The sequence below is a fragment of the Anas platyrhynchos genome, chromosome Z, assembly GCF_047663525.1.
Source record: "Anas platyrhynchos isolate ZD024472 breed Pekin duck chromosome Z, IASCAAS_PekinDuck_T2T, whole genome shotgun sequence".
Classification (NCBI taxonomy): domain Eukaryota; kingdom Metazoa; phylum Chordata; class Aves; order Anseriformes; family Anatidae; genus Anas; species Anas platyrhynchos.
Window position 1 is genome coordinate 276,675 of NC_092621.1, and position 27,429 is coordinate 304,103.

The 27,429-nt window shown below is 43.2% G+C and overlaps 2 protein-coding genes across 23 annotated transcripts in view; both read right to left on the minus strand.

Moving 5' to 3' along the window:
* Positions 1 to 4,808: 4,808 nt before the first annotated feature.
* On the minus strand, positions 4,809 to 10,579 carry SEC11C (SEC11 homolog C, signal peptidase complex subunit). 3 transcript variants are annotated; one of them, XM_038171317.2, is made up of 6 exons: positions 10,394 to 10,579; positions 9,996 to 10,105; positions 8,629 to 8,778; positions 6,740 to 6,859; positions 5,429 to 5,486; positions 4,809 to 5,022 (listed from the first exon to the last, which is right to left on the minus strand). In XM_038171317.2, exons 2-6 carry the CDS (start codon positions 10,076 to 10,078, stop codon positions 4,969 to 4,971), a joined length of 465 nt encoding a protein of 154 aa, XP_038027245.1. In that variant the 5' UTR covers positions 10,079 to 10,105; positions 10,394 to 10,579; the 3' UTR covers positions 4,809 to 4,968. The 3 variants fall into 3 exon arrangements, with proteins under 3 accessions (XP_038027245.1, XP_027302305.1, XP_027302304.1); XM_027446504.3 differs by having other exon boundaries at positions 10,330 to 10,579; XM_027446503.3 differs by lacking the exon at positions 10,394 to 10,579 and adding an exon at positions 10,239 to 10,379.
* A 13,975-nt stretch (positions 10,580 to 24,554) lies between these two features.
* ZNF532 (zinc finger protein 532) overlaps positions 24,555 to 27,429 on the minus strand; it is a 53,641-nt gene continuing 50,766 nt past the window's right edge. For all 20 annotated transcript variants that reach the window (XM_072030957.1, XM_027447160.3, XM_027447164.3 and 17 more), the window contains one exon: positions 24,555 to 26,881. In XM_072030957.1, coding sequence (XP_071887058.1) covers positions 26,387 to 26,881 — 495 coding nt within the window. In that variant the 3' untranslated portion in view covers positions 24,555 to 26,386. The remainder of the gene's footprint in view (positions 26,882 to 27,429) is intronic.

Consider the following 27,429-nt stretch of genomic DNA (forward strand, 5'->3'; position numbering starts at 1 on the left):
AGCTGCGAGCCTTGCGAACATGCAAGGACCTCTGTCTAGCGAAGGGCACAGGAGCAGGTTAGGGACATTCTCCCCATGCAGGCTGAGCTGTTTCAGCAGGACTTCCACACCAGCTGTAGCTGAGCTGTGCAGCAACCCAGCAGGTGACTCATCTGTCAATTTGTCAATTTGCAACTAAATCTATGGAAAATAAGTACCGTGGAAATATAAAACTACAGGTTTTGTTTCCCAAATGCCAACTTTCTTCCATATTTAGAGGCTAAAGCTGGATTTATAAACATGATACATGTTTGAGAAAATAGAGCTGAGGAAACTGCATGACAGAAGTCTAGATAGCTATTAGATGATGAGCAGAACAAGCATAGGTGACAGAAGGGACAGGCATTTGCAAGCCACGAGGCTATAAGGAGGCCCCAAACTCCAGACACAAGAAGCAAAGCAGGAAAACAGCAGCTCACTAAGGAGCTGGCAAATAGGTCGATGTTTCTTGGAAGCAGGGGCCAATGTGGCCAGCCCCTAGCCCCTTGGGCTACCTTCAGGCAACCAAACACAGCCCCAGCTGTGCTGCAACTCTTGGAGCATGGCCCTGGCCAGGGCAGTGAACCAAGGCTTCGGGTCTCCCTGAAGAGAGCCATGCTGTGTGCCCTGCCTGCTAAACAGCAAAAACCCAGGTGGGACTCCTCCTTCTTTCTCCTTCTCCTTTTCCTTCTTCTCCTTCTCTTTTCTCTTCTCCTGCTCTTTCCCCTTTCCCGTCCCCTTCCCCTTCCCCTTCCCCTTCCCCTTCCCCTTTCCCACTCCCCTTTACCTTCCCCTTCCCACAAACATGACCTTCACCATGCTGGAAACTGATGTCCTAACGTAAGTACAAAAGAAATGGAGCTTTGTCCATAATGGCTTTTTATTTATTTATTTATTTATTTGTAAAACTCAAATCCAGGCAGATACTCATATTGCAAACAGCTTCAGAATTGAGATGGTGGCGACATCCACATTAGGCTTTCATAGATCTACATATAGATACAGACTACATGTACACACCATATGTGTTTGTAATTTCTGCTGATAGCATAGTCACACGCAAATGATAGAGAAGCAGAGTTGGTTCCATGTACAAAGGTAATGTACTGAAGCATAAATGGTGACAAAAGAGATGGAATACACTTATTTAAGCCAAGCTGTGTAGCAGGGAAATGTATTGAATTGTTTGTCATTTACGTAGCTTACGTTTTGTTTCCTTTAGGCCCATAAGATGTTCAAAGAAACACTGATAAAATCCATGCACACAAGTGAAAATGTTTTCATCACTGTTGCTTGCTATCTTGATTAAACACAGAGAGAAATGACTTGCTAACAAGGCTTGAGCTGGAGTTCTCTCTGCATTTACTCCACACACGTTTTATCTCTACCAATGCAGGCTGCGGGTAAACCTGGATGATGGGGCTGGTAGAAGCTGTATGAAATACTGTGGCCAAGGTATACCAGAGGTCAAATTAAACATAGCAAAACTTGTTTTTTCCTTTCTTTTTAAAACTGAAAAGTTTCAGGCTTCCAGCTTCAGAAGGCTGCTTACCAGGGTACTGTGAAGTGCTAAGGCAGCTCCATAGAAGTGAATGGAAATTAGGTGTGCAGCCTACCTTCTGGCTTCAGAAAACATACTTATCCACAGCTCTCAACACCTGGATTCCTGTGGAAATCAGCCTTAGGGGTGTACATCTTGCTGGCACCAAGCACTGGTGGTAGGCACCCCTGCAGCTGGACAGGGAAGGTTTCGGGGTGCCAATGCTTCTCTCCCTGGGTATGACTAGATGAGGACTAAAAGTCATTTCAGGACAGACATACAGCTGTCTGTGGATTCTTGTGCCTTCTCTCTCTTTTGCTTTTCAAGGAACTATCAGTGATGGGCCTTAAGTCAGTAAGACAAAGATGTGGAAAAGATGTGGAAAAATGTGTGATTAACAGAAAAGGCAGGAAAAAATCTGAATAATCTTTTCCGATATGTTAAGAGGTGAGTGCTGAAAGCATTTCTTTCTGAGTGACAAATCCTGTCAGCAGCATTGATGTTCAAAATAAGACAAATGTCTTAAAAAGCTGGGCTATTCACATTCTGCAGAACTGCAAAGCACTTCTCCTGTAAAAAGCATGTGCTGCATAGCTTGCATTTTTTTTCTCTGAGAAAAAGAGATGTGATTAACCAAGCTTAGTATACAACATCATTTCCTCTCCTCTGAGAAAAAGACTTCACACTCTACAGTTTACAGAAGTGTAATGCTTACAGCTCAAAAGACCTAACTTAGCAAGCTATGGTCTTGGACCTGGAAGACATCCTAAACCCTTGGATAGCTTTGTTTCATGCCAGTTCACTGCCATAAACTAGAATTTCAGTGACATGCTGGGGAAATGCTATCTGAAGAAAGAGAAAGTGGGCTGGGAATGAGAGCAAGCAAGAAAGGTTCAGGCGGTGTCCTTAGAATTTTGTGCCTTATGGCTTTACACATGATCTATCTAATCACATTTCTTTTCTCCTATTCACCCACCCGACATGGAGGATCCTCTCTGCTCAGGCTAGCTAGCATTTTCAGGAAGCCTTAGGCTGCAGGAGTGTTGCCACTGAACAGTGCAATGCAAACCACATGCAGCAGCTACGACAGCCAATGCTCAGCAACACACAGTGGGTTATGGGCAGAGACTGGGTCAGGTGGGGCTTTCACAGCATGATCTCAGCCACGGTCTGATCAATCTCAAAGTATTCATGTTCACTTCCTGCTGCTGTTGGAGAATTCTTAATCTAAGGGTGCACATTGCTACGCAGTTTGACTTCCCAGCTCTGTAGTACATGGTACTACTTCCACTGCTTCCCTGGTGTTCCTTAGAAGCCTGCTCCATTAGTTGTTTCTCAAAGCAAATACAAATGCATTCTTAGAGCAAGAGCGTATTTGTTTTTGAAGCACAGCAGTGAAAAACATGCTACAGCTGGGAAAATCTAGCAGCTCACTGTTCCCAAAAGCTAAACCTGCTTCTCCTCCTTTGCATTTATATTTCTGTTTTCCAGCGGAGAGTTGCTAACTTCATCCTGGGTTTGTGCGTTGTGTTGGCTCCACTGAACACAACTGATAGGACAAGGAGGAACAGCTTTAAACTGAAAGGGGGAAGATTTAGATTAAACATTAGGAAGAAGTTCTTTACTATGCGGGCAGTGATGCACTGGCACAGGCTGCCCAGAGAAACTGGGGATGCCCCATCTCTAGCAGTGCCCAAAGCCAGGCTGGATGGGGCTGGGGGCAGCCTGGGCTGGCGGGAGGCATCCCTGCTCCTGGCAGGGGGATGGTACACGATAGGCTTCAAGATCCTTTCCAGCCCAAACCACTTTATGATTCTATGAAGATAAAACAACCCAAATGATAAGCTTGGCCCATTTTGGGTATGTCCAGAATCCCACTCTCAAAGGTAGAATTGACTGCAATTGTATAGGAGTAGGAATAAATTCTGATTTCAGGAACACTGGTCTGGGTGAACAGGACTTACTACCCATACACTGCCTCCAAAAATTATTTTTTCTTAACTGGGATGGTACACTTCCAGAAAGACTGCCTTAAGAATACCTAAATTATTCTGACATGTTATTTATTATACTCAATTTTATTTCTACACAAATTGATACAAAATAAGTCATTTTTGTAATACAGTTTGTTGTGAAAACTGCTTAGACTGCTTAGTAGGACACAAAAGAAGTAATATTACTTGGAAAAATTCAGCAGTTACCTGCTTTTCAGCACTGGCAGTTACAACAGAAGGGGTGCCATTATTGTATAATGGCATATTTTTGTAGAGGTGAGGGATTACAGAAGAAACAAAACTCCATAGAAAAAAAGCATCACGCTGTTCCTTATCAAAGAAACAAAACCAAAGCAAGTAAAGAAAACAAGGTTTGCTTTGTCGATGGCACAAAATTGACATTTGAATCCAAGAAGAGAAAGACCCAGAACTTCATGTAAGATGGTTATCAGGTAAGTTTTAAAATGAAAAAAAAAAAAAAAATTATGTTCAAGTCTTCTGGTGTCATAAGACAGGAGAGAACAATACATCCTCAAAACAGGAATTTGGGTTATGTTTTTCCCTTATTGGTAATATTTCTGAAGCACACAACTGTGCCTCTCATTTAGTAATTCTTAAGTATTAATAAATCCCCACAAAGATTTTTTGTTAGGTTGGTCTTACAGCAAGGAACATAAAGGCAGAAAGGTTAATACCTTGCATTCTAGAATCACGTAGAGTGCCTAAAAATCCAGCCATTAATTGTTTTTGTCTCTAGCCCACTGAGGAGCAAGTTTCATGTTCACAAAACAAACAAACAGTAAAACCACTACATTTCCGTTTCTCAATTCTTAATCACAATAAAAGCTCGTTTCTTGTTTTGCTCCCCTTCAACCATATCTAGACAACTTTCTTTAGGCATCAGTGTGACTAACCTCCTACAACTTACCACTGTTCCAACCCATATGCTATGTCTTTATTAGTACTAATAAAACAGTTTGCAAGATTGTGAAGAGATTGAGTTGACAAGAGATCAAAAATAATCAAGCAAAATAATTGAACACACAGGAAGGGCAAAATAAGTTCAGTTGCAGTACCACTTTAAAACAAAAGAGCCTTCATCAGACCACAGCGAGATCACTGTATTCTACAGCATGTTAAGGATCACCATAAGCTACTCTAGCACGACAGTCAGTGTCTCCCCTTTGCAAAAGGCTAACAAAGGAATACGTAGATCAGATGGTAAATTTGCCATTATATAATTAACCATCAGCCAATAGCTTTAATTGCACAGTTTATTTAGACAAGACAAAAGTTTGCACGGTTTTGTAACAGTATACAGAAATTAAAACATCTGAAATATATTAGGCTTTTTCTCCTGTATATTTAACTTTGTATTTTGTTCTTGGAAAAGTGATTTTTTTCCTTTTCCTTCCTTCAGGATTCCCGTTTCAGTAGTACATAAGCTCCCATTACTGCCAGAAGAGCATACTGCAGAAGAAAAAGAATGAAGACTGATTAAAATTTCTTTTACGAGAAGCTTTGAAATCACGAATTGTTTGAAACATGCCTTCTACACCTCTAGATGAGTACAGTTACTGAGCTGTGTTCCTGTAAAATTACAGCAGTATTCTGGTGTGATCATATTCTTTATAAATAGGCATCACAACTGTGTATGCTTAACTCATTACATCCTATACATGGTTTTCAAATGATTAAAAATAGTCAGTTCTACTGGGTAACAGTCAAGCTAAATTAAGAAAGCATAAGAACACTACTTATTTCATATTAGCTAACAACAAAAATTTATTTGCATGTATCATGATTCTTTTCGTATTACCTTTATTTGCTATTTTTTAGTTTTAGATTTAAGTATTCAAAGTGTTTGTATACATACCTTAAATTTTGGATAGTCATTCATTATTATAGTTACCATACCAACATAGGGCAAAAACCTGTAATTGACAAAAAAGATGAATGTAAAATTAACCCTCAAAAATGACATGGACATGTTTCAATGTTACTCGGTCTTGAAAACTTTAGATAATGGATTTCAGAGAAAACAAAAACATTCAGACAGATAACAAAGGTTTTAAAGACAGTATGTACTTGATAATTCAAATTTGGGAGCAAGATTTCTGACTCCCTACTCCTTCCATCATGTAAATCCTTCAACTTGCTGAATATTATTCATAGCATTAAAAGTACACATGCACCCCAAAAATGGCAAGTATCACCAAAATGAGGGGTACTGGCAAAAGCAAGCCTAACATCCTGCAACACATCAGAATCAGTTTTTCAGTTGTTATGAAGGTATAAAAGCCATATGATCTAAAACAGAAAGAATTTTAAGTGAATATGGAACTTAATTTAACATTTAAATACACATTTAATTTAACATAACAAGCAAATAAATATTATTCCAGAAAAGTAGTTTGTACTGTTATGCAAGTTACTATATTTGTGACTGCTTATGGAACACTTATATTAGGCAAGAAAATACACAGATGTGTAACCTGATACAGAAAGTCCTACTTTCTACTAGGGTTGGCTCACACTGTTAATCTTTGCCCACTGAATACGGCAGAACACGCATCAAGCTTCTTGTTGCATTAACAACATTCTCCTAGCCCAAATAATGCTCTGTAACAGGTTCTGAGCAAAAGTGACCAAAATCACAAGTGTGCAAAACCATCATTTACACTTGTCAGTAATGCACACCTGACGTGGGAATTAAGTTTATATATCTCAACATACATACATACACACACACATGTGCGTGTATATATATATATATATATATATATATATATGCCTATGTATTGCTTACATAAAAATTTAGATTATTTGAGAAAAGTCTTAAGAGGTTGAATTTTTATCTCAACTGGGGAAAAGGAAACAAGCTCAAACTTTGCATAAGATTCTCATGAGATGTGGAAACATTTCCTAGTAAATTCTAACAATTGCAAGGATAGGTTGGCTAGGTTTTTTCACTGGTGTGTTAAGTGTGCTGTTTTTCTAAAAAGAAAAAAAATATTCCCGGTCCACATTAGTGAGAAGGCTACAGAACACCACTTTGCCAGGTAAATTAGTTTTATCACCATTCTATTTATGAAATTCAATAAATACCACACTACATAGAAGAGTGGAACTGATGTTCATTTTTTTTTCTATTTTAGTTATAGAGAACAGACTTTGCATCACTCACCCTCTTGCTCTTCCAACAACATCTTTCTTCTCTAACCAGTTCTGACCTTCTTTGTACAAGCCTCTGTCATCAACTTCATTATTATCACCTTTGGTCAGAAATTTGATGTTCCCATTTTCTCTACAAGGCAACGAGGTGATAAAATAAATACCACTTAATTTAAAAACCACAATTGACATCTACAAAGCACAATGAAACGTACTACAAGATTAGATAACAGTGTTTACTTCCAGTCCTGCCTGTCCTGCTTATTTAACAAACACCATTAAATCATTAACATTTTAGACTTTACTGACAGAGTCAACAGATTTTAACAAGAGACGTTTTTCCTAGGCTGTCATCTGATGTAAGCAATTACACAATGAATATGAAAGGATATTATGATCTGGATATTTTCTGTCCAGAACTGGCACTAAATTTCCTTAACAAAATCAGGATATGCCAATCTGGAGGGAAACAAAACAAAACAAAAAATCCTTTCTATTTTCAATAGAACAGAAATTTTAAGCTAAAAATCAATCAAACAAAAAAACCTAGAAACAGTATTTTATTTATCAAAGATCTCAACAGTGCAAAAACTTAAAAGGCTTGTGTTTTTTTCTTTTTATGACAATATGTTGAGTAAGACCCCATGAAGTCATCGCACATTGCAGAATGAATTTAACTGAATTTTAACCACAAGGTTCATGAAGCATGAGGCATACCCCCAGATTTTCCTGTAGTAAAGAAAACAGTATAACAGAATGCTCCACGTACTTCTCTTTTATATATTTATCTCCTAGTAATCGCATTTTAATCAAAATAAAGTCCTGTCCTCCTTTTGATGCAAGTAAATACTGAGAACCCCTTAACATAGCTGCAAATCTGCATCAAAATTAAATATTTTGTCAATACTTTGTCACTGCAATACACTTTCAAGTCACTTACTGTTTAGCTAAACAATATAGCAAGTTCCTGGCAAAACTTCATTTATCTTTGTTATTTGTTAATGGGGCAGACAAGAAATAATACACGTAACAAGCCTTGAAATAACACTGGGTGAACAAAGTTATTATGTGGGGTTTTGCTTTCCCCATACATGGCAGTAAAAGTGATGCGAACAGCTTCAGTAGGTGGCACTGCACTCTTTCCCCCACATGAATAAACGTACGCAGTGCTCAGAGCCTGGCTGCTCCCCTGCAGCCAGAGCTGATGTCCTGACTTCTCCTGGCCATTAGACGGCTCATTCCTTTTGTAGGAATACAGGTATTGAACCCTTCACACAAATCGTTGCCTTTCCCTACTGTTTCAAATGGACAGAGCACCTTAAATTATATCATGTTGAAAACAAAATGTAACTGTTGGTGTTAGAAAACTTGTCATGTTTTGCTCCCTTTTAAGCATTATGCACATGCAGATATGTGCAAGATTTCGGTTTAACACTCCCATTCAAACAAAGTTAGTAGGTCTCCAGTCTTCAAAATTATTTTTCTCAAAAAGCTGCTAATTGCCAGTAGTGATATCAACAAATAAGGAGTTTTTATGAAGACAAATTAAGTATTAAAAAACAAAATAATAAAAGAGGTAGTTCTTGGATGTAAGTATTTGAAAAAAAATGGGAAAAAATGGGAAAAAAAATGACGTGTACAGCTTGTGTTTCTGGACTCCTCTTTGGCGTAGGTTTACCTACTTTGAACCTGACCAACTTTGCTGAGGGACAGTAGCCAGAGTCTCAAGAAGCATGCCACAGAACGGGGAGCAGAAGCTGATCACATCCTAGAGACAAGCTGTATCTTACAGCAAATCCTTGCTTGCCTTTTTCACAAAATATTAGGTAATTATAATGTAAGTGAAAATCATGGAGTAGGAAAACTATATTTAGAAACAAAGAAAATGCCAAGTTGCATTACTTTTCATGAATTTTGATTACTCTGTGAACTATTGGAATGTCTCTGCCTTCAACTTTAAAGACAACTATTTCACCGGCTCGGATTGGGTCATCATGGAAATTTGTTAAGAACAACAGGTCTCCCCTGTGAAAAGCTGGTTCCATGCTGCCACTACAAACAAAGAAAAAATGTATCAGCATTATGGCAAACAAAGGAAGAAACATGAATACAGAGAGCAGTTAATTCTTACAGATAAACTCACAATTTTAACCGAAATCTGTAGCTTCCACCATTCAGCAACACCATACAGACATTTAACACGCAACTGAAACCTCATCAAGTTCCAAGCTGAGCCAGCCTATAGAAGATGTTCTTACTGCCTCAGCGAAAGAAATAAAACAAATAAGCTCTATAGAAAAGTAACAGTATTGTAGCTATCATGAACGAACAAAATAAGCCATTCTGCTTAAGAAAACCAATGCATTAGCAAAAACCCCAAAAGATGTTTCAGAGCAGCACCAGAAAGACTTCTCTACATTGAGTTGAGCTAACAAGAGTAAAACTTTTAGCTGCACCAACGATTACTACTGATGACCAGAAAAGTCCATGCCTTTTCTCCAAAGCCAGACACAGTAGGTTTTGGTAACATCCTTACAGGTAGGACTCCAGATCCCATTACCATCTGCTGTAACAGACTTCTTCCATCAAAATGCTGTTATTTCCTGCATATGGTCTTTACTAATGCACACTCAATTTCTACAGGGCCGAATCTTCCGTTAACATGTGTTTAAAGTTTGTGAGTTTGTGTATTTGGTCAGTACTCAGGGGCCTCCAGGACTGGGTCTTTACGTACCTGAAGTAAGTTAGCATTGTGGTAAAAGCCATGCAGAAGTGTAAATTATTAAAAAAGCAGCTTTTACTGTAATGCAATTTTAGATGCACAAATGGTAAAAAAGAAACGAACAAATAAACCTGAAAATGTTCAGTGCCTTTAGAAGGTGCGATACGCCTACTGAATTCTTCAGGCAACAGAAGCCTCACAGGATTATGTGTGCTCCTGGTAAAGCAGAACTGGGTGTTGGAATCACAACCCCTCTGTCCAAGGATTACTGTTCCTAGGTAGCAATACAGACAACCAACCTTGAGCTGATGGTCTGTACCTTACGGGAACGAACCCCGGCTTTCAAAGGTTTCGCTCACTTACTGCTTCCACAGACTTCACCAAATTAGACCGCAACTGCGAGGGGCTTTTGCTCAGCGCCCGAACAGACACAGCGGGAAGCGTTTGTGGCCTTCTGCACGGCGATGCCCGGACCCCGCGCGTTACCAGAGGCCGCGGGACAAGGCTGGGCACGGCCGGCAGCGCCTCCACCTCCGCCTGCACCCACCTGAGCACCACCACAATGGGGCTCTCGCTGCCGGTGACGACGATCAGCCCCTTCCAGATCATCAGGGCGGAGGACACGATCATGGCGAAGTTCAGCACCTGGTAGTAGAGCTGCGGAGACAACGGCGCGGCTTTAGCGGCGCCCCGGGGCACGGCGCAGCCCCGGCGGGCAGCCGGCCCCACGGCCCCGGGCCGGGACCCGCCCGGCACCCCCCGCCCCCCGCCGGGCCCCGCCGCCACCCGCCTGCCGCTTGTTCATGCGCCGCAGGTCCCCGAACAGGTCCATGGCGGCCCCGCCGCCCGCCACAACCGCCGCCGCGGCCCCGCGGCACTACCGCCTGCCCCGAGCGAGGGGCTCCCCGGGAGTTGTAGTTCTCCGCCGCCGCCCGCCCCGCTCACGCTCCGTGTGGCCGCCACCGTTTTGGACTACAACTCCCAGCATGCACCGCGCCGCGAGGCCCCCGCGGGCGAGGCCCCTCGCGTCCCGCCGCCGCAGGCGCCCGGCCGGTTTGCTGTCCGGAGGGCTCCCGGCAGGGAGCCGCGGCCCCGCGGCAGCGCGGAGCGACCCGGACGCGTCTGCAGGGCGGCGGAGCGGCGGCGGCGGCCCGGGAGGCCGGCGCTTTTCGGTCAGGCACGTGCAGGGCAGCTCTCGCTGGAGGCGTGGGCGCGGCTCATTGGCTGGCCCGGCCGGGCGGGGCGGGGCGGGGCGGGGCGGGGCCGCCGGTGCCGGCAAAGCCGCGGGGCGCGAGCACGCGGTGGGGGCGGGTGGGGCGCTGCGGGGCGAGGAGGCGGCAGCTGCCCCTGGCTGCACCCCGCCGCCCGCACCGGGCAGCCGGCCGCGGGGCGAGAGGCGCCGGGCAGAGGCCGGCCCGCGTCAGCCCGCTCGCGGCGGGGCTCCCCGTGCCTTGGGGCGGCAGCGGGCGCGCTGCTGGCTGCGGGCGGCCTCGCAGCGGGAGCCCCGCGGCCCCCCCCGGCCGTCCGCGCCTGGGCAGGGCGCTGCGCTCACGGCTCACGGCGCGCCCGGTGCGCGGTGCTGCGGGTGGCGGCCGTACTGCGGCTGCATCGCCCGCCTGCCCGGTGAAACCGGGAGCTGGGCATGGCCGCGGAGCGGGGCCTCTGCGCGTCCCTCGGGCCACAGCGAGCGGCAGCGGGGCGGGCTGTGTCTGGCACTGCCCCGCTGGGCAGGGGCTGCGGTCAGAAGCAGTTACTGAGACAGGCGGGGGGAGGAAACCACACAAGAGCAAACCCAAAGGTGGCGAGAAGATTGCCGGATTTTCTCTGCTTAATTAAGATCTGAATTAAAACACTGTGGAGCAGAGCTATTTAATTTTTACACGACTGATCTGCCCACTGTAACGCTCGATAGGTTCTTGCCTAGCAAAAAGTTTCTTTAATACCCCTGGAGCAGGCTTTCATAACGTGATACTTACTTAGACTGATTTAAAAAATAACAACAGAGTTTTTCCGGGTATGAATCTGCTTGGATTTTTATTTTTTTTTAAACAAAGATTTAAAATGGTGATTCAGACAATGTGATCATAGATTGCAGTCAACCTAAGGGGGATTAGCAAGTCACAGTCTCTTGCAGGTGGTTCTGCTACCCACAAAATCCGTAGCTGCGTATAGTTTTTTGGGCATATTCTATGGTGTATTGAGTCCTTTTGCAGAGGTGTCCATATAAGACAGAGGCAGTGAAAGATAAGGTAATAGTTCAGTGAAGCTTTATGAAGAGTTCAAACACCTGTTGGTTACCTTCTGCCCACGATGAAACCATGAGAGTTGTTATTGTGAGGGGGCGGTCGTATGGGTTTGGGGTTTTTCATTTGCTCCTCTAATTAAAAATAGTTAATTACTGATTCTCTTAAAAGAGCTCGTGGTGTCTCACATGTTCTCCTTTTTGAAATGAATCTCTTCATGATGAGTAAACTGTCAGTCATGGCTTCTGACTTGTTGTTAGATGCGTACTGTGATGATGATTTATAATCCATGCCTATTTATGAGCCTGTCCTCCTCAATAGCTGACTGCTCCCATAAATGCATTTCCCACAAGACTGATAGTTACACAACTGAGAGATGATGATCACAAAGCTACTAATTAAAATATAACACACAAGCTACTTATGGTCTAGTTGCGTTTCTCTCCCAGAAAATTGTTCCTTTCAAGGAAAGCAAGTCCAAGTTATAATTGTTTACACCAAAAGCATTTGTACCTGGAGTACATCTAAAAATTTCTTTGAATATACATTAATTTACACTGAGGCAGCAGAATTGAGTTTAGCATCATAAGTCATAGGCAATGAGAAATCATCTGACAGTTAAGTCTATTAAATTTACTGTGTGATTGGAATGAAATCTTTACATTATTTCTTGTGGTTATAGAGGGACTTTTCACTTTAGCTATTAATTCATGGTATTAATGCAGAATATTATATTTGCTTTATGTATATATATATATGTATGTATAAGAGCTTTTGTTCCAAAATCCTGTGTACCACTCCCAAATTCCTATTAAAGTGGAATAAACTTAAAGCTTACTTTGCATTTAATTATCTGTTTATATATAATTGTGAGAATTTTGCACTTTTCTGTTACCCATCTCCTCTAAGCAAGTTTAAAACCTTATTTGCAAAGTTATACTGGCTGTGATTTTGAGAGCCATTCAGGTTGGTTAACCACATCTCTTCCAATAAGCTGTTTCAGACTGGTCCAACACCTGAACAGTGCACTGCTGTGATGCATGATTGAAACCTAGCTGGCCAACTGTAAACAAACTGCAATCCTCAAATATTGCTGCTGCAATATGAAAAATGGACTGCACAGATACAAGAAAGCATGGCCAATAAGCCATGGGCTAGCTGATGTTTTGCTGTGCACTTGTGGTTGCTGCAATCCAGAATAAATCATGAGACTTTTGAAGTTTTGATTTCTTTTTTGGTTTCTTTCAGGAATTCACTAGTACAAAGATGACAGCAAGGCTTAGGCTATTGTGCTCTTACATCTTCCTGCAAATGTAGCTCTGTACAGTCTCGCTGCAGCTAAGAGGTCACAAAATGAATGGCTGAAAGTACATGGATGGCTTTGCATCCGAGACTAGAGTTGCAATGCTGCAATATGCAGCATGAAGCCAAATGGCTGACAGGAGAATGATCTCTGTTGTTTGTAGGTAGTGCTTTAATTCACAAAACATTCACAAAGCACAAAAATTATTGTTGCCTGTTGTGAATTAGGAATGCACGAATTCTTGCATTTAAGGACAAGCTATCTAGCAAGGAAATGGCAGCATCTTAGAGGAAATAAATGCCCAGAGACTGGGCAGTGTTAGAATGGTTCTTTGCAGTCATTCTCGGTGAAGAAAATAAAAAAGGAAATTCATGTGGTAAATTCTAATTTGGCAACAAGTAGAAAGACAAAGCAGAGCTAGTCTCTAGAGAATTTAGAAAAGAAAATGCAACTTTGAGTGACCCAGGAGGACTGAAGCCCCTTAGTTGTTGTTGTTTGTTTGTCTGTTTTTTGTTTGTCACAGAAGATGCTACATTCTTTTCTCTAAAGCACAAATCTACACTTAATTCTGAGACCAGAGTACATTTGACAGTACCTTTGGGAAACAACTTGCTGTTGCTTAGCCTTCCAAAGCTCAGAAGACACTTTTGGGCATTGTTCTCAATGAGTCAAGGGAACCATCTCAGGATCACACTTTTCCACAGATGCTAGGATTCACCCACACTTTCTGCTGGTGGCTTTGTTATTTTACTGTCTGGATGGTTTTGGTTATTAAAGGTTACACGTATTTTTTAATCTTTCCATTCTCCAGATGTTTGACTTCAATATTTGTACAGCAGATCTTCTGAAGCTCTGCGGCTAGAAAATTATGCTAATTTTTTTAGTCCACAGAAAAATCTAGCTCTTGACATTCTGTCTGTTTTGCCAGACCTTTTCAAACATACAGGTATTAGTACTACCTATATATATATGTATAATATTTGAGTTACAGCTCTTTATTTTCAAAGAGATTGTTCATGGGCAAATAACTAGCACCTTGCACCTGAGCTGAAAAATGTAGGTTAATAGAGAAAGCTGCAGAAGTCCATTTGCAGCCACTCAGGGTAAAGCACACACACAAAAAAGCAATAACTGGCTTCCTGAGTGAGCTCTTTTTTTTTTTTTTTTTTTTCAGCGTACATTTGGACTTACCTCCTTTCTGTTCCTCTCACTCAACAGGCTATTAGAGCAGCCAGTAATGCACGCAGAGCTGTCCAAAAGCAACGGGATGCCACTCACACCAATCTCTCCTGGCTCCTCTCTGGCTCCTCATCCTTGGAGCACTAAGTTGCCCAGAGCAGTAGCAGCATCGCAGTGCAATTAAGTGGAAAGCCACCTTTGCTATGAAAGAAGCTTCCACTATATCTGCCAAGGAACAACTCTGAAAGGGAAAAGATGCATGCCAGAGAAAGGCTGTATTTCAGAAGGAAGGGATTGAACTGTGAACGTCAACAAGCAGCTTGTGTATGCACTAAACAAATCTCCCTTGAACCTGTGCTTTGGAAGTAACACTAGCTCGTGTTTATGCTGCAGACAATACTGTTCATCACCTGCTTGGCCAGCCTCAGTTTGATTTTCTTTTGCTATGTCCATAAGCAGGACCATGATTACTTTTACCCATTACCTCTCGTTTGCTGTCAGAGGAGCTACACAAGACCAGGTGTCTCTCTGTTCAGATCTTTTCATCCAACTTTACATATTTGAGCCAAGCCCTGGAGGATTCCACATCAGCCCCAGTGTGTACCTCTCTTCAGCTTCTCAGTACGATCAGTCACTGGTCACTGTACCATTCTCTGAGGCACAAAGCCGAGGTGATGACAGGGGATGGGCTGGACAGGTTGCTGGAATGTAAGCGTGCCTCAGGTGCCTCCATCTGCATAAAAACACATTTCTGACAAAGACAGGGATGCTAAGTGCTCCCCTGCGGCAGCATCCAGGAGCCTTCGGTACCCATTGCTGCTGGTGTGTGGTTTATTGGCTGTGTTATCTTCAACGCTTCAGTCTCATTCATTTTCACATGCACAATATCCATGGACATGCTGAAGGGCTGTTTTTCTGTATACAAGAAATGGTACGGTATAATATGACTCCACATATACATCTTTACTTTCAGAGGTGATTTTGAAGTCATTTCAGATGCCACATCAAGTAGTCTCAGGAAATGCTGCATGTCTTTCCTTTGAAATCCCATTAAAGTTCCTTAAAATTGGACACCCGACAGGCAAGACGTGCAAAATGACCTGTCATTGATGGAAATGTAGACCTTCATGTTTCGGTTATTAATGGGCCTTTCCGGATTAAGTCTCACTCTTCTGAGAGGGTTTTCTTTCAGTGGCTGAAAATCTAAGTATAGACATTTCCCTGGGGCTTGGTGTAGGTCCTGATTATCTATTATTTTCAGTGCATGCCTCCGAGGGGCATTCTTATTTTGCCATAGAGTCTTATTTTGGTTTTGTATTGCATTTAAATTTATCTGCCCTTTATCTCAATAAAATTCCTTTCTTTGCTTTTATAATAAATGCTAGGTGGACAGCAACATTTTTTATTTTTTTAATTTAAAATATCTCAGCAACAATTCCTTTTTAAATGGTCTTTGAGAACTCTCCTCTCCTCTCCTCTCCTCTCCTCTCCTCTCCTCTCCTCTCCTCTCCTCTCCTCTCCTCTCCTCTCCTCTCCTCTCCTCTCCTCTCCTCTCCTCTCCTCTCCTCTCCTCTCCTCTCCTCTCCTCTCCTCTCCTCTCCTCTCCTCTCCTCTCCTCTCCTCTCCTCTCCTCTCCTCTCCTCTCCTCTCCTCTCCTCTCCTCTCCTCTCCTCTCCTCTCCTCTCCTCTCCTCTCCTCTCCTCTCCTCTCCTCTCCTCTCCTCTCCTCTCCTCTCCTCTCCTCTCCTCTCCTCTCCTCTCCTCTCCTCTCCTCTCCTCTCCTCTCCTCTCCTCTCCTCTCCTCTCCTCTCCTCTCCTCTCCTCTCCTCTCCTCTCCTCTCCTCTCCTCTCCTCTCCTCTCCTCTCCTCTCCTCTCCTCTCCTCTCCTCTCCTCTCCTCTCCTCTCCTCTCCTCTCCTCTCCTCTCCTCTCCTCTCCTCTCCTCTCCTCTCCTCTCCTCTCCTCTCCTCTCCTCTCCTCTCCTCTCCTCTCCTCTCCTCTCCTCTCCTCTCCTCTCCTCTCCTCTCCTCTCCTCTCCTCTCCTCTCCTCTCCTCTCCTCTCCTCTCCTTTTTCTCCTGAACCCCAATGGATTCTTGTGTGCACCTTGCTTTGGAGCCTGCCTGCTTCAGAGCACATACGGCATCTGGCTTGTGTACCTTCTCTCATGAATCTTGCTATCTGTCTCGATAGTTGTCAAGGATCTACTGATAAGCACAGTTTTCAAGCAAAATGTCACTTTGCAAGGTTGTATTTCTAAATGTATAAGTCAACGTTTTCATCCTGCTCTGCAACCCATTATCTGGATAGCTAATGTGGTTACAACTGTGTGGATGTGTTTCAGATTGTTTTGTTTTTGCTGGGCGGGGGGGAGGCAGAAAATAGTGAGGAATCAAACTATCTGAACATTTGATTGAATTTAGCAGATAATAATACCCTCTTTTCCTTCCCCTTCCTCCAAGAACTAGACAAAAATCAGGAATAACTTAAAAAAATTGTTTAGAATTTTTCAGGTGAAAAGAGTTATTAATTGTTAAAACTACCCAAGAGTAAATAAGGGGGCAGTAACAAAGTTCCAAAACAAAACAAAAACAAACAAAAAACAAAACAAAACAAACAACAAACAACAACAACAACAAAGGAGATATTTCATCCTTTTCCATTTTCCAGCAGCAATCTCTTGGTGAGCCTGAGATGTGTGCAACGTGTTAGGTTTCATTTTACTGCTGGGGAAGGGGAGGGTGCTGAGCTGGCTTATGGGATTTTTTGTTTCTTTTTCTCACAAAAAAGGAAGCATTAGCAATAAAGCAGTAGCAGTAAGGATTGATGTTTTGGGGTGCTGTGTGCCCAGGCACCGATGCTCTGACATCCCTGCGTGTCAGGGATGTGATGAGAGTGGCCGGTGCAGGCGCTTGCAGCCGCTGCCCAGGCCCCGGGCAGCTGGGTGCAGGGCTGAGGGCGGCTGGAGGCGTGGGGGCACCTCAAAGCCCCCCTGCTGCCGGGGAGATGAGGCTCTGGTGCGGTGCGAGCCGCAGCTGGGGGCTGCTGCAGAGCTGGGAGGCTGACGGCAGCGTTTGTGTGGAGCAAAGTTCATGGCACTTCTGGGCCGTCACAGTGCATTTTCATTCCTAAATGGTTTTGACGTCTTTGGCGAATCTCATTTGCAGCTCTTAATTTCTTGTCACCACGTCTTGAACTACCAGTGCCTCTTCCATGATCTCTTCTCCCTTCTGTAACTGTTTTACCTGGGAAGATCAGCAGTGTTTCAGGCTGATAATGATACCCATTTACTTTGCTATTTGCTTAACCTGTGAGGTTAAAGCACTGTCCAAGAAAACAGAAAAGAAATAATATGTGTGATGGCTCCTGGAGGCCTCAGTCATAGCAGCACATAAGCTGATCTGATCCATGGTAACTGACTTCACTGGAGATGAATTTGGCCTCCGGCCACAGAGCCTGATATTTGATTTTGCCTTGACTTTTATGAGCATTTAGAAAGCACTTGACATTACATGACTGGAGCACAGCATGTGTGGGAAACATCTCGGTGAGGTAAACCATCTAGTGCTGGAGCTGCTTGATGAAGAGACATTTCTCTGCACATAAAGGGCCCTGCTCGTTTTGCTAACAGCAACAGTATGTAAATGTAATGGTCAAGTGGTATTTTCAGCAAGCAGCTCCTCCAGTTGCAGTCTGATTCCATCAAGAACTGCTCTGCATTTTAACTGGGAAAGTGACAGTCACTTAAAGTAGGAAATATCGTCGTCCTTGACCTCAAATATCAATCTGGCTCACAGTGCTGTGGTGGCGTTAGCAGGCGCACTCGGGGCACTGCTTACAATGCAGCGCGTTCATATCACCACTATCACATTAGAATCTGTGAATACAAAACGGCAGAATTTGAGAATATAAAATAAACAAACTGGATAAAGGCTCCTGTCAAATCACATTACGGGACACATCTGTGAGGGAGACAACGTTCAGATTATTTTGCTAATAGTCACTTTACTGTTCCAAATACATTTTTTCCCTTCAGCGAAGGAACCAGGGTGTCAGAAAAGACAACAGTAATGCCTCCAGTTCATCTTCCAGAGGAATCCAAGTCATTTCCAGCACCCTGCTCTCCCTGGGCCTTTCACGTGCCCTGTCGCAGCAGAGGCAAGTGCGGTGCTTCGCACGGGCAGTGCCCTCACCCTGCTGCAGAGCTCCCTGCGCCGCTGCGGGTGTGCTCACCGTGCCCAGCATCCTTCGCACATCTCCCTGCCTGCTGGTGGCCTGCAAAGCTCAAAAATTAATACTGATGAAACAGCTTTTGTGTGGCTGCTGTTGTGGAAACCAAACCGTTGCGGAAATGCAACCGTTTCAGAGGATGGAGACGCACGGCTTCACGTGCACCCGTGCCCAGCCCCAGCTGCAGCGCCCCGCTGCGGGTCGGGTGCTGCCCGCTTGCTGTTTGCTGCCTTCTGGCCTCGTTTCTCTTTTTCACTCCATTACTCAGTCTTTGTCCTTCTGGGAGCCTGGATGGGTAACCTTTTGGTGATAATCTGAAATTCAAATATGAGGAGTTTGCTCCTGAACTGCCCTAATATTTGAGAAAGGTTTTAAAATAAAATAGGCTTTTCTGTGTCCCATTATTAGCCTGGCAGCTGTGCGTGCATGCCAGGTGCGCTGAGAAAGGTAATATTAACAGAATGAAAAGGTCAGAGTTATATAAAAATCCTTTAAAAACTAAATAGGCCTGGCATGCTGGATTCCCTGTGGATAAGCAGCGGTTAAGAACTGAGAGCATCTGGGCCTTCGGCAGGTTGAGTTCTGCGTCTGCAAATATCCCCCAGAGGCAGGAAGCAGCCAAGCCTGGCAGCACAGCAGGAGGAGGTCGTGACAGCATCACAGCCTCCAAGAGAAAACTACAGCTAGGATCGGAAGGCGTCTAAAGCCAACCTGCCCAGATCAGAGCAGAGGTTTGTCCAGCTCCAGCCTTGTCTCTGACAAAGCCTAGACCACCGTCTGCCTGGAGGAGGCTCTAAGGACAGGGACTGCCCAAGTCAGAGAAGCTCTCTTTGCATTTGAAGATCACTGATTGGGTCTTTCTTCCAGGAATTTGTCTAATTACTTTTTGGTGCATATGAACTGTCAAGATCTGCAACATCCTGTTGCAGAGTTTCCCAGCTTCACTATGCACAGGACGTAGCACTCCTGTAGGAACTCCACGCCTCGTTTAGATGCCACTGCATCTCATGAAGGGAGATGTCATTCCCTGTTCATTATCACTGTGGCTTTGGTAACCTCTGTCACACCTGCTTTGCCCATCCCTTACCCCATTGTGATGTCCCCTGTACAGAAGTCCGTCTTGTGTCTATCCCCTCTTCCAGCCCTTCCTTGTGCTGCATGGGTCTGCTCTGTCTTTTGAGTGCTGCTGGGGAATTCAAGCTGCATAAGGCTTGAATTCCCTGGGCAGGTGTCCATGGATTTATTCAATGGCACAACTATGTTTTATAATTATGTCTGTATTCCTGTGCTACTAACCTATTTGCTTTCTTAATCATTACTGAGTGCCAGGAGGACAACCTCATAGCATTATTAGTCACTGCTCCAAGTCTTCTCTCCTGATTAGCAACTGCTGGTTCAGGATCTGTCACTTGGTATATGAAGTTGGTCCTGTTAGTTCACTTCTGAATCATGTCACATTTTTTTTCCACACTGACTCTCCGCTGCCACTTTTTCACCTTTTTCATTACTGTGATATTCTTATGCAATGCTTTGCTTTGCAATCATTCTTCATTTATAAGATCCTACGTAACTTTGTCTCATTAGCAATCTTGTGACTTTGCTATTGCTCCCTTTTTCAGACTGTTTATGAACAGGACAGCCTTCAACCCAGATGCCTCTGGGGACTAATTCACAACTAACCTGCATGGATAGAAGTGTCATTGCTGTGTGATACTTTGGATGTAAGCGTGTGTGCCTTGACACTGAAGAGCTTTGTTCTCTTCTTGTGTTTTTATGACTAAGTCAAATCTTATTTCAGTTGAGCAACTAAGCAGTGCCAGCAGTCCAGCCAAACCTTGTTTGAAGCCCAGCAGAAAAATTAAACTTTGTGACTCTGTGTGCAGCTGAAAAGCAGGTTTCCACCTGCATGGAAATCAAAGGCTTCAAAGGCTTAGATCAGTTGGATTAAATTAGTAGATCAGTTACCCCGGTGTAGAAACTGCTACCAGACCCCATCTGTCTCAAGGTTGTGTTAGTCCAGGTTCTTGCAATGTGAATGAAGAAAACCTACAGGGCAGACATGCAGTAATCTGGTTTCTTGGAAAGGCATAATTATATCAGAATAAGAGATTGAGGATTCCTTCCAAAATGTTTGTATTTCATATAAATACATTTTTGAACCTTGCTAAACTTTTTTTTTTTTTTTTTTTTTTTTTTTTTTTTTTTTTTTTTTTCCTGTAGCATTGAGTTCCATACTTTTACCGTTTAACAGAGTTAGAAATACAGCTTTTATTAGTTTTGGCTGATCTGCTTTTTGCGGGCCATGGTTCCCCTTGTCACATCCTGAGGTGTCCTCTGCACCGCGCACCGAGCTGTGCTTTCAGCCCGCTCCTTCTCACTGCGCTGCCTCTGTCGGTCTCAGCCCATACCAGTGCTGCAAGCGAGCAGGGTGGCTGGGCAGAGAAGCCATCACCAGCTGGAGGCTTCATCGCCTCCTCACACCATTCGCACGCCTGCAGTGCCCATGGTGCCCTGAAGCACGGGGCCCACCGTGGCTGTTATCCAGCACGGGGTGTTGCTTCCAGTGGGGGCTGATTGCCCTGGATGCAGTGGCTCTGGCTGACCCAGTGTCCCACTTCCCATTGCCCATTGTTCTGTCCTGCCTTTCTCACAGCCTTTCTCAAGGGCATTTTGTTGCTGGAAAATTGAACATTTTGATGTCTCAGTGTGGCCCCATGCACAATGCGAAGGGCCAGCTCCACGCTGTGCTATTGTAAACTCACATGCTGTCATTTTCTATCACTTTCCCACTGGTAACTGGGTGAGTGTCCCCATGAAGCTGTTTGCATTCAAAACTTCCCCTGATCTTTCTTTTCGCTTAATGTGTACTTTATCCTTGCTGGCCTGCTTCTGTGCTGTTGCCCGAAGACCTGCCGGGCACTGCCCACACACCCACGGCCCTGGGAAAGCCTCATGCCCATTCAAACCTGCAAACCAGGCATCAAAGTGTGTACATACTATGAACTGCAAGAGCGGGGGAGAGTTTCACTTTTGAAAGCTTTGCTTTTGACCACTAAAGCATGGTTTGGTGGGCCAAAGGTGTGTGAGGTGGAGAATGAGTTTGACCACTGCTCAGCAGAGCCCGCTTGGACAGGGCAGCCCCGGGGCATGGCAGCACCTGGGCCCTGCCCTGTGTCCATGTGCAGCCCCTGGCTCTCACTTTTGCGATTTCTTTATTGAAATGGACAATGACAACAGCATCACATTTCTTGTGATTCAACACGTAATGCTCACAGCGTTTTAGGGTGGAGGCTTTTGTTTTGTTTTGTTTTTCCTTTTTTTTTTTTTTTTTTTTTTTTTCTTTCTTTCTTTAGCATGCTGTGCTGCATGATGTTACAGTCTGAGGGAAAATGAAGGAACTGGTGAATGGACCAGAGATCCAGAGCTCCCAAAATAGCTTGACAACAACAACATATTTGTGCTGATTTTTCTTAACCAACACAGTTGCTAATGTTAGCATAAAAACAATTCTCTTAACATCTTTCATGAACTCTGTCATGCTCCCTTGGAGTCTCTACTACTGACTCTGAGCCTCGGTTGGAAAATTTTGGGGGCTGAGATAAATGTTCAGGAGGCAGAAGAAGCCAGTGGCTGGACAGGATGGGGACTTCCCAGCCTTGGCAGAGGCAGCGCAGAAGCTTTGTTGCCTTTTGAGTGGTGCAGTGTGATAAGCTGAACTCCATCGTTTCTATCTTACCCTTGAGGGAAATACGTATTTTTCCTACTAAATACCACCAATGCTGTAACAAGTTCATCATAGGAATCAGGAGCACTTGCACCAACACTGTAACGAGACTTTCCCTAGCCCAAAACACACCAGCTTCTCCAGTCCTTGCTCCGATTGTTTGCCAGTGGGTTTGGCTGTTCATCACACAGAGAGCACTGAGCCAGGACATCACCTTCTTTGGCACTCCACGGCCAGTGGCATAGGACAGACCTGCCCAAGGGACGGCCTGCAGTGGCCCAGTGCTGGGACTGGAGGCACCAGCGCTGGCCATGCCTGCGCGCCTCTGCCAAGGCTGGGCGGTGGGCATGTGGCTGCTGCCCTGCTCTGAACCTGAATGGAAGAGGTGGAACAGGCGCACACTGCTGGGCCACAGCTCCAGTTGGTGGTGGATACGTAGGAAGAGGTCCTAGTGAAATTCCTACCTTGCTGAAGAGCAGAAGGGATTGACTGGGAATGCACATAGCAAGTGGGAGGATACAGCCCCCCCACACACCCCACCACCCTACCCACCCCCGGACAGGCACTGCCCCTGCTGAAATCTGAAATTCCTGCCTTTTTACTGGATGAATTGAGTGAATCAGCCAAATGCTAACCCCCGACCTGACACTAACCCGTTGTTCTGCCTGCCTAAATGCTCCCTGAAGCCTTAATTAGTATTTCCATTCTAATTTGCTTGGAGAGTTGATGCACAATGCTAAGTACCTTTGTGTTCAACCGAAAGAGTGGCTGCAAAACACTGGAAGCTAAATGATCCCTTTCCTACCTCACAGAGAGGCTCTATGAGGTTTTATTCATTACTGTTAAGTCCTCAGAGGGAAGCAGATGTAGCAAAGAGGTGTACTAATGTCATCATTATAATTGACTGTCAGTGTCACAACATTAATTAAAAGCAAACAATTCACATGTCAGAACTCAAGTAAAAATATGTTTAAATATCTTCTGTATAGTTTACAAGAGTAAATTATTCTCCTAGCCATGCAAAATGAGTTTTTTTACCATTCCATTTGTGCCTCACGTTGCTCTAGGAAGTATTGTTCACTGCCTGGTCTCATGATATCATCTTCCCCAGGAAGACGTGGCAGGGCTCTGGGGCTCTGTTTGCATGCTGCTCAGCCTCTCATCCAGCAGAGAGAGCGAAACCTTCACCCAAGCAGCTGCTGGTAGGGGACAGGGGACCAGCCACACTCCAACTCAGTAAAAACATATTTCATTAATAAGCCACTTTGCTTCCAATGTGCCTGCATTTTGGACACTATTTGAGCACTACTTGCTTTTGCTTTTCCCTCTGTAAGCAAGCGTGACTCCTGAGGGCTGGAGCAAAGATGAGACCAGCACGCACAGGACCGTGACAAACTTGTATTGTGTGGTTTCAACAGCGGAGGAGCCGTAACTTTTGAAAAGGGTCAGGCCAAATGAAACATGAAAACTTGCTTTGCCTAAGATCAAGCTAATACCAAACAGGTTGGTCTTTACCAGGAAATCTCCCCTTGGACAAGATCAACTTCCAAGCAGTAGAGTCACAACAGGAACAGGCAGAAACTGTTTTGAGTAGTGTTTGGAAATGGGATTGGATTTCCATCTACCCTGGAAAGAGAGAGAAGTACCTAACAGGCCTTTTTCATTACTAATCCCTATGAATCTTGATGAATCTTGAATTACTCAGAAGATACAGACTGAAAATTCCCAGACTGTGGGACTAGGTAAGAAATACAGGTGATCAACGTCATGAAATTAGTTGTCCTGCTAAACCTTTTATTTCCTTTATTTTTTAAAAAATCATTATTATTATTTAGGTCTTTTTTATTGTTTGTTTGTTTAAAGAAGCAACATTTCTCTAAGGAACTCCTAGCCCCTTATCTAGCTGAGAGGATTTCTGTCTGTCATAAGGAGACAGTCAGAAGAGTGGACTGCTGGCCTGGAGGAAAAAGCTCTACTTTCCCGGTGTACCCAAGTGGGTAGAAACTCTGACACAGAAGAAAAATGCCTCGAGATTATCAGGCAGTTCAAAACCTACCTTCCATTGAACCTTTCACAAGATTACTTAAATTAGAGTTAAATCCTTCTTCCACTTAGAAAGGATTGAACAGAGCCCACTGCCAAGAAGCTGAACTCCACTCAACTGCCCAGGCAAAAAGAAATCCCACGTGCCCACTTGGTGCCAATTACAAGGAGCAGGCAGCGTGGGACCTTACACCACACGTCTGACCCAGGAAGAGGCCTGTGACCACTGAATGGTTTCACATAGTCCCCAACAACTTTCAGATGGCTCGAGCACTCCTGGCTTGTCAGTGACTTTTGCTTCTCACAGTGACATTGACATAAGTTACTGGTTCACAGCATCCCGTGGAGGTGCAGCACTATGATGTGGTAAAACAAACAGAAGTATTAATAATGGCTGTGAAAATTTAACTTTTATTATCTGTTCACTGTGTACAAAACACCATTCTGCATAGTGATAACTCATTTGTTGTACAGTTGACAGTGCACATCAACAAACAAGTGTTAAAGAGGTATACACTTAATGAGAAGGGCAGTGATGGCCAGTGTACATTACACACTAAGATCCTGCATTGCCAGCTGTTTTAGGATGGAGTGCCTCATAACCACTCAATGGGTGAGTCATATAAATGGGATAAGCATTTACCAATGAATCAATTTAAGAATGAGGATGAAGGGACAAAGCAGAATTAACATATCTGATACACAATTTCCAGAATGATTAAGAAGGTTTACAGAGGTGGCTGAGAAGGATCCGTATTTTTTCAAACACTTCAATCTTTAAAATTGTTAAAATTTAATGATAAATAACAGAATCTCACAAATCTTTAGGGGCAAAATGCTCCACATTTATTTACATATGAAATGTGTTTAATACAGTTGTAATGGACATAGTGTATAGTAACATCTGACAGCAGCAAGACTTTTAAGGAACCAAACAATTACTACCATATATCATGCAGCTATCTATATATACATGATTTGTTTTAAAAAAAAGTACAAAAATTTTTATAGGGATACATACAAGGTATAAAATGCAAAAACAAACCAAAAATATAACTCTCACAGAGACCAATATATGAAAGGGACAGTATGGTACCTCTTTGTACTTTGTGAAAGCATAACTAGTGATATTAGATACACTTTTGAAATGGCTGAACTAGCATCGTAAGATCTGTGCTAAAGTTGAAAGCCCCAGTAATACTTACATAGGCTGGTGTGTTAGCTTCTTGACAGTTGTGGCTGTATGTAACACTGAGCACCAGAACATTTGGCATTAGCATACAGAGCTGGGAAACACCAACCCCTGCAGCAAGGGTTAACTATTTTCTTTTGATAACCAGAAATTAAAGAAAATACATAATGCTGTGTACTCGCTTCTATATGTTTAATAAATTACATGACAAAAAACATCATAATTATAAACCTATTCCTCTAATTACACCTTATTTATTTAATCCAGAGCAGCCCAGCCCTTTTATAACTATTTTAGCTTTGATCACAAGCACCTGATGGTCTAAAAATTACTTCATGATACATATATAGTTGTGCAATTATACTTTTCAGAAGTACTTTATCATTCTAGGGGGTCTGCACCTGTTTTGGTGTTGACACCTAAAACCAGCACTGCACTTTACACATGCAGTGATAATTTTTTTTCTTTTTCTTTTTTCTTTATTTTTTTTCTTTTTTTTTTTCATTTTTTTCTTTCCTTTGTAGAGAGAAGGTTTAAAAGCTTCCTTACGCATTTAGAAACACTAGTCCTGTAGAATTTAAAATCTCTCCTTGGCTTGTTTTCTTTCTTCATTTTTTCGCCTCCAAGCACTGCCTTCTGATGCACTCCCATTAGCTAAACTTTCTTTCAGAAGCATTCATTTAAGAAACCCGAGAAACTGCCCCAGCATTAAGAACTCTGTTTTAGAGAAACTTACTACAAAAAACAGAAACAAAACAAAAAACAATTTTCCACTAGATACCAATACAAACACGTAACAAAGAGTATAAAAGTTATTAGTTTAAATATATACAAACTCTTTTCAACTCAAATACTGCTTCAATGGTTTTGAGGGTATAGACAATGAGGTGAAGGGGACATTTTTATGCAGAATATATTGCAACAGCCTGAACAGTACTGTTAACACTATTATACCTTGAACTTTCTGTAACAAAAATGTCATTAGTATTCCAATGTGGAGAGAAATTTCTGTGTCCCAAATAATCTGATCATTTTTCTGCTGAACTCATTCTTTTTGACTTAATGAAGGCCATGCCATGTGTTCTCATGTGAGTATTTAAGGCCGCTTCAGTTTCAAAAGTCTTTGCACACACTTTGCATCTTCTGTCTGATACCGTATTGTCAGATGACTCATCCTCATGATTGGGCTTGTTTTCTTGCTGATTATCTTCCCCAGACCCATTTTGTTTTGACACTGGCTGAGGCTCCTTCAGCTTATGTACAATGAAGAGATGTCTGGAGAGAGACACATGAGATGTGTAGCAGAGTCCGCACTCCCTGCATTGGTATGAAGAGCCATCAGATTTGTGCTGAGGAATATGTTCATGAAACTGGAGAAGATTTTCTGTTGTAAAGCCACAGACAGCACACTTGTGAACCTTAAAAACATTTATTTTTAGCTTCTTCAGTGGTTGCGTGATTGCACCTCGTGGAGGCCTGAATTCCAGTATAGGTTCTTCCAATTTACGCTTTGGACTAGGAACCTAAAAAAAGCCATAAACAGCATTTTGTGTAAGCATAAATATGCAGTGACTTCCATGACTGTGACTGCAAACTGCAAAAACTTTCCAGTGGTAGATTCCTGTACAACTTTGAAAAATACGGTATTTGAAATAATACTTGCAAATATATGTTGCACATGTTAGAAAAGTAAGGGTTTTCTTTACTATACATTTCACGTAGATTTTGTCAGCTCTGATAAAGCAACAGTATCTAATGCACTGTGTTAACATGATTAAATATTTGCCAGTGTAACTGCATCCAAGTACACTGTGACTACAGTTGTGCATAGAGTATCAGTCTAAGAACTTTTTAGCACCACCTTCTGAAACTGTATTTTAATTGCACTTAATATTTCATAACTGAAATTTGACAGGATGGATTATCTACTGGCTGTTAGTAGCCAAAAGAACACAATGGCAAAGGATGAACTAATATTGCAAGGTTTTGTTTTTTTAAAACTATTTAAACAAATCTTTTTTTTTTAATTCTTGTTGTTACTTTTCTGACATGAATATTTCTTTACAATCCT

Coding starts and splice junctions, on each gene's coding strand:
- SEC11C (XM_027446503.3), bottom strand. CDS start 10,280: ATGGACCTGTTCGGGGACCTGCGGCGCATGAACAAGCGGCAG. Junction 10,106..10,238: donor GGCGCATGAACAAGCGGCAG/GCGGGTGGCGGC, acceptor TTGTCTCCGCAG/CTCTACTACCAGGTGCTGAA. Junction 8,779..9,995: donor CCCATTGTGGTGGTGCTCAG/GTGGGTGCAGGC, acceptor CTTTGTTTGTAG/TGGCAGCATGGAACCAGCTT.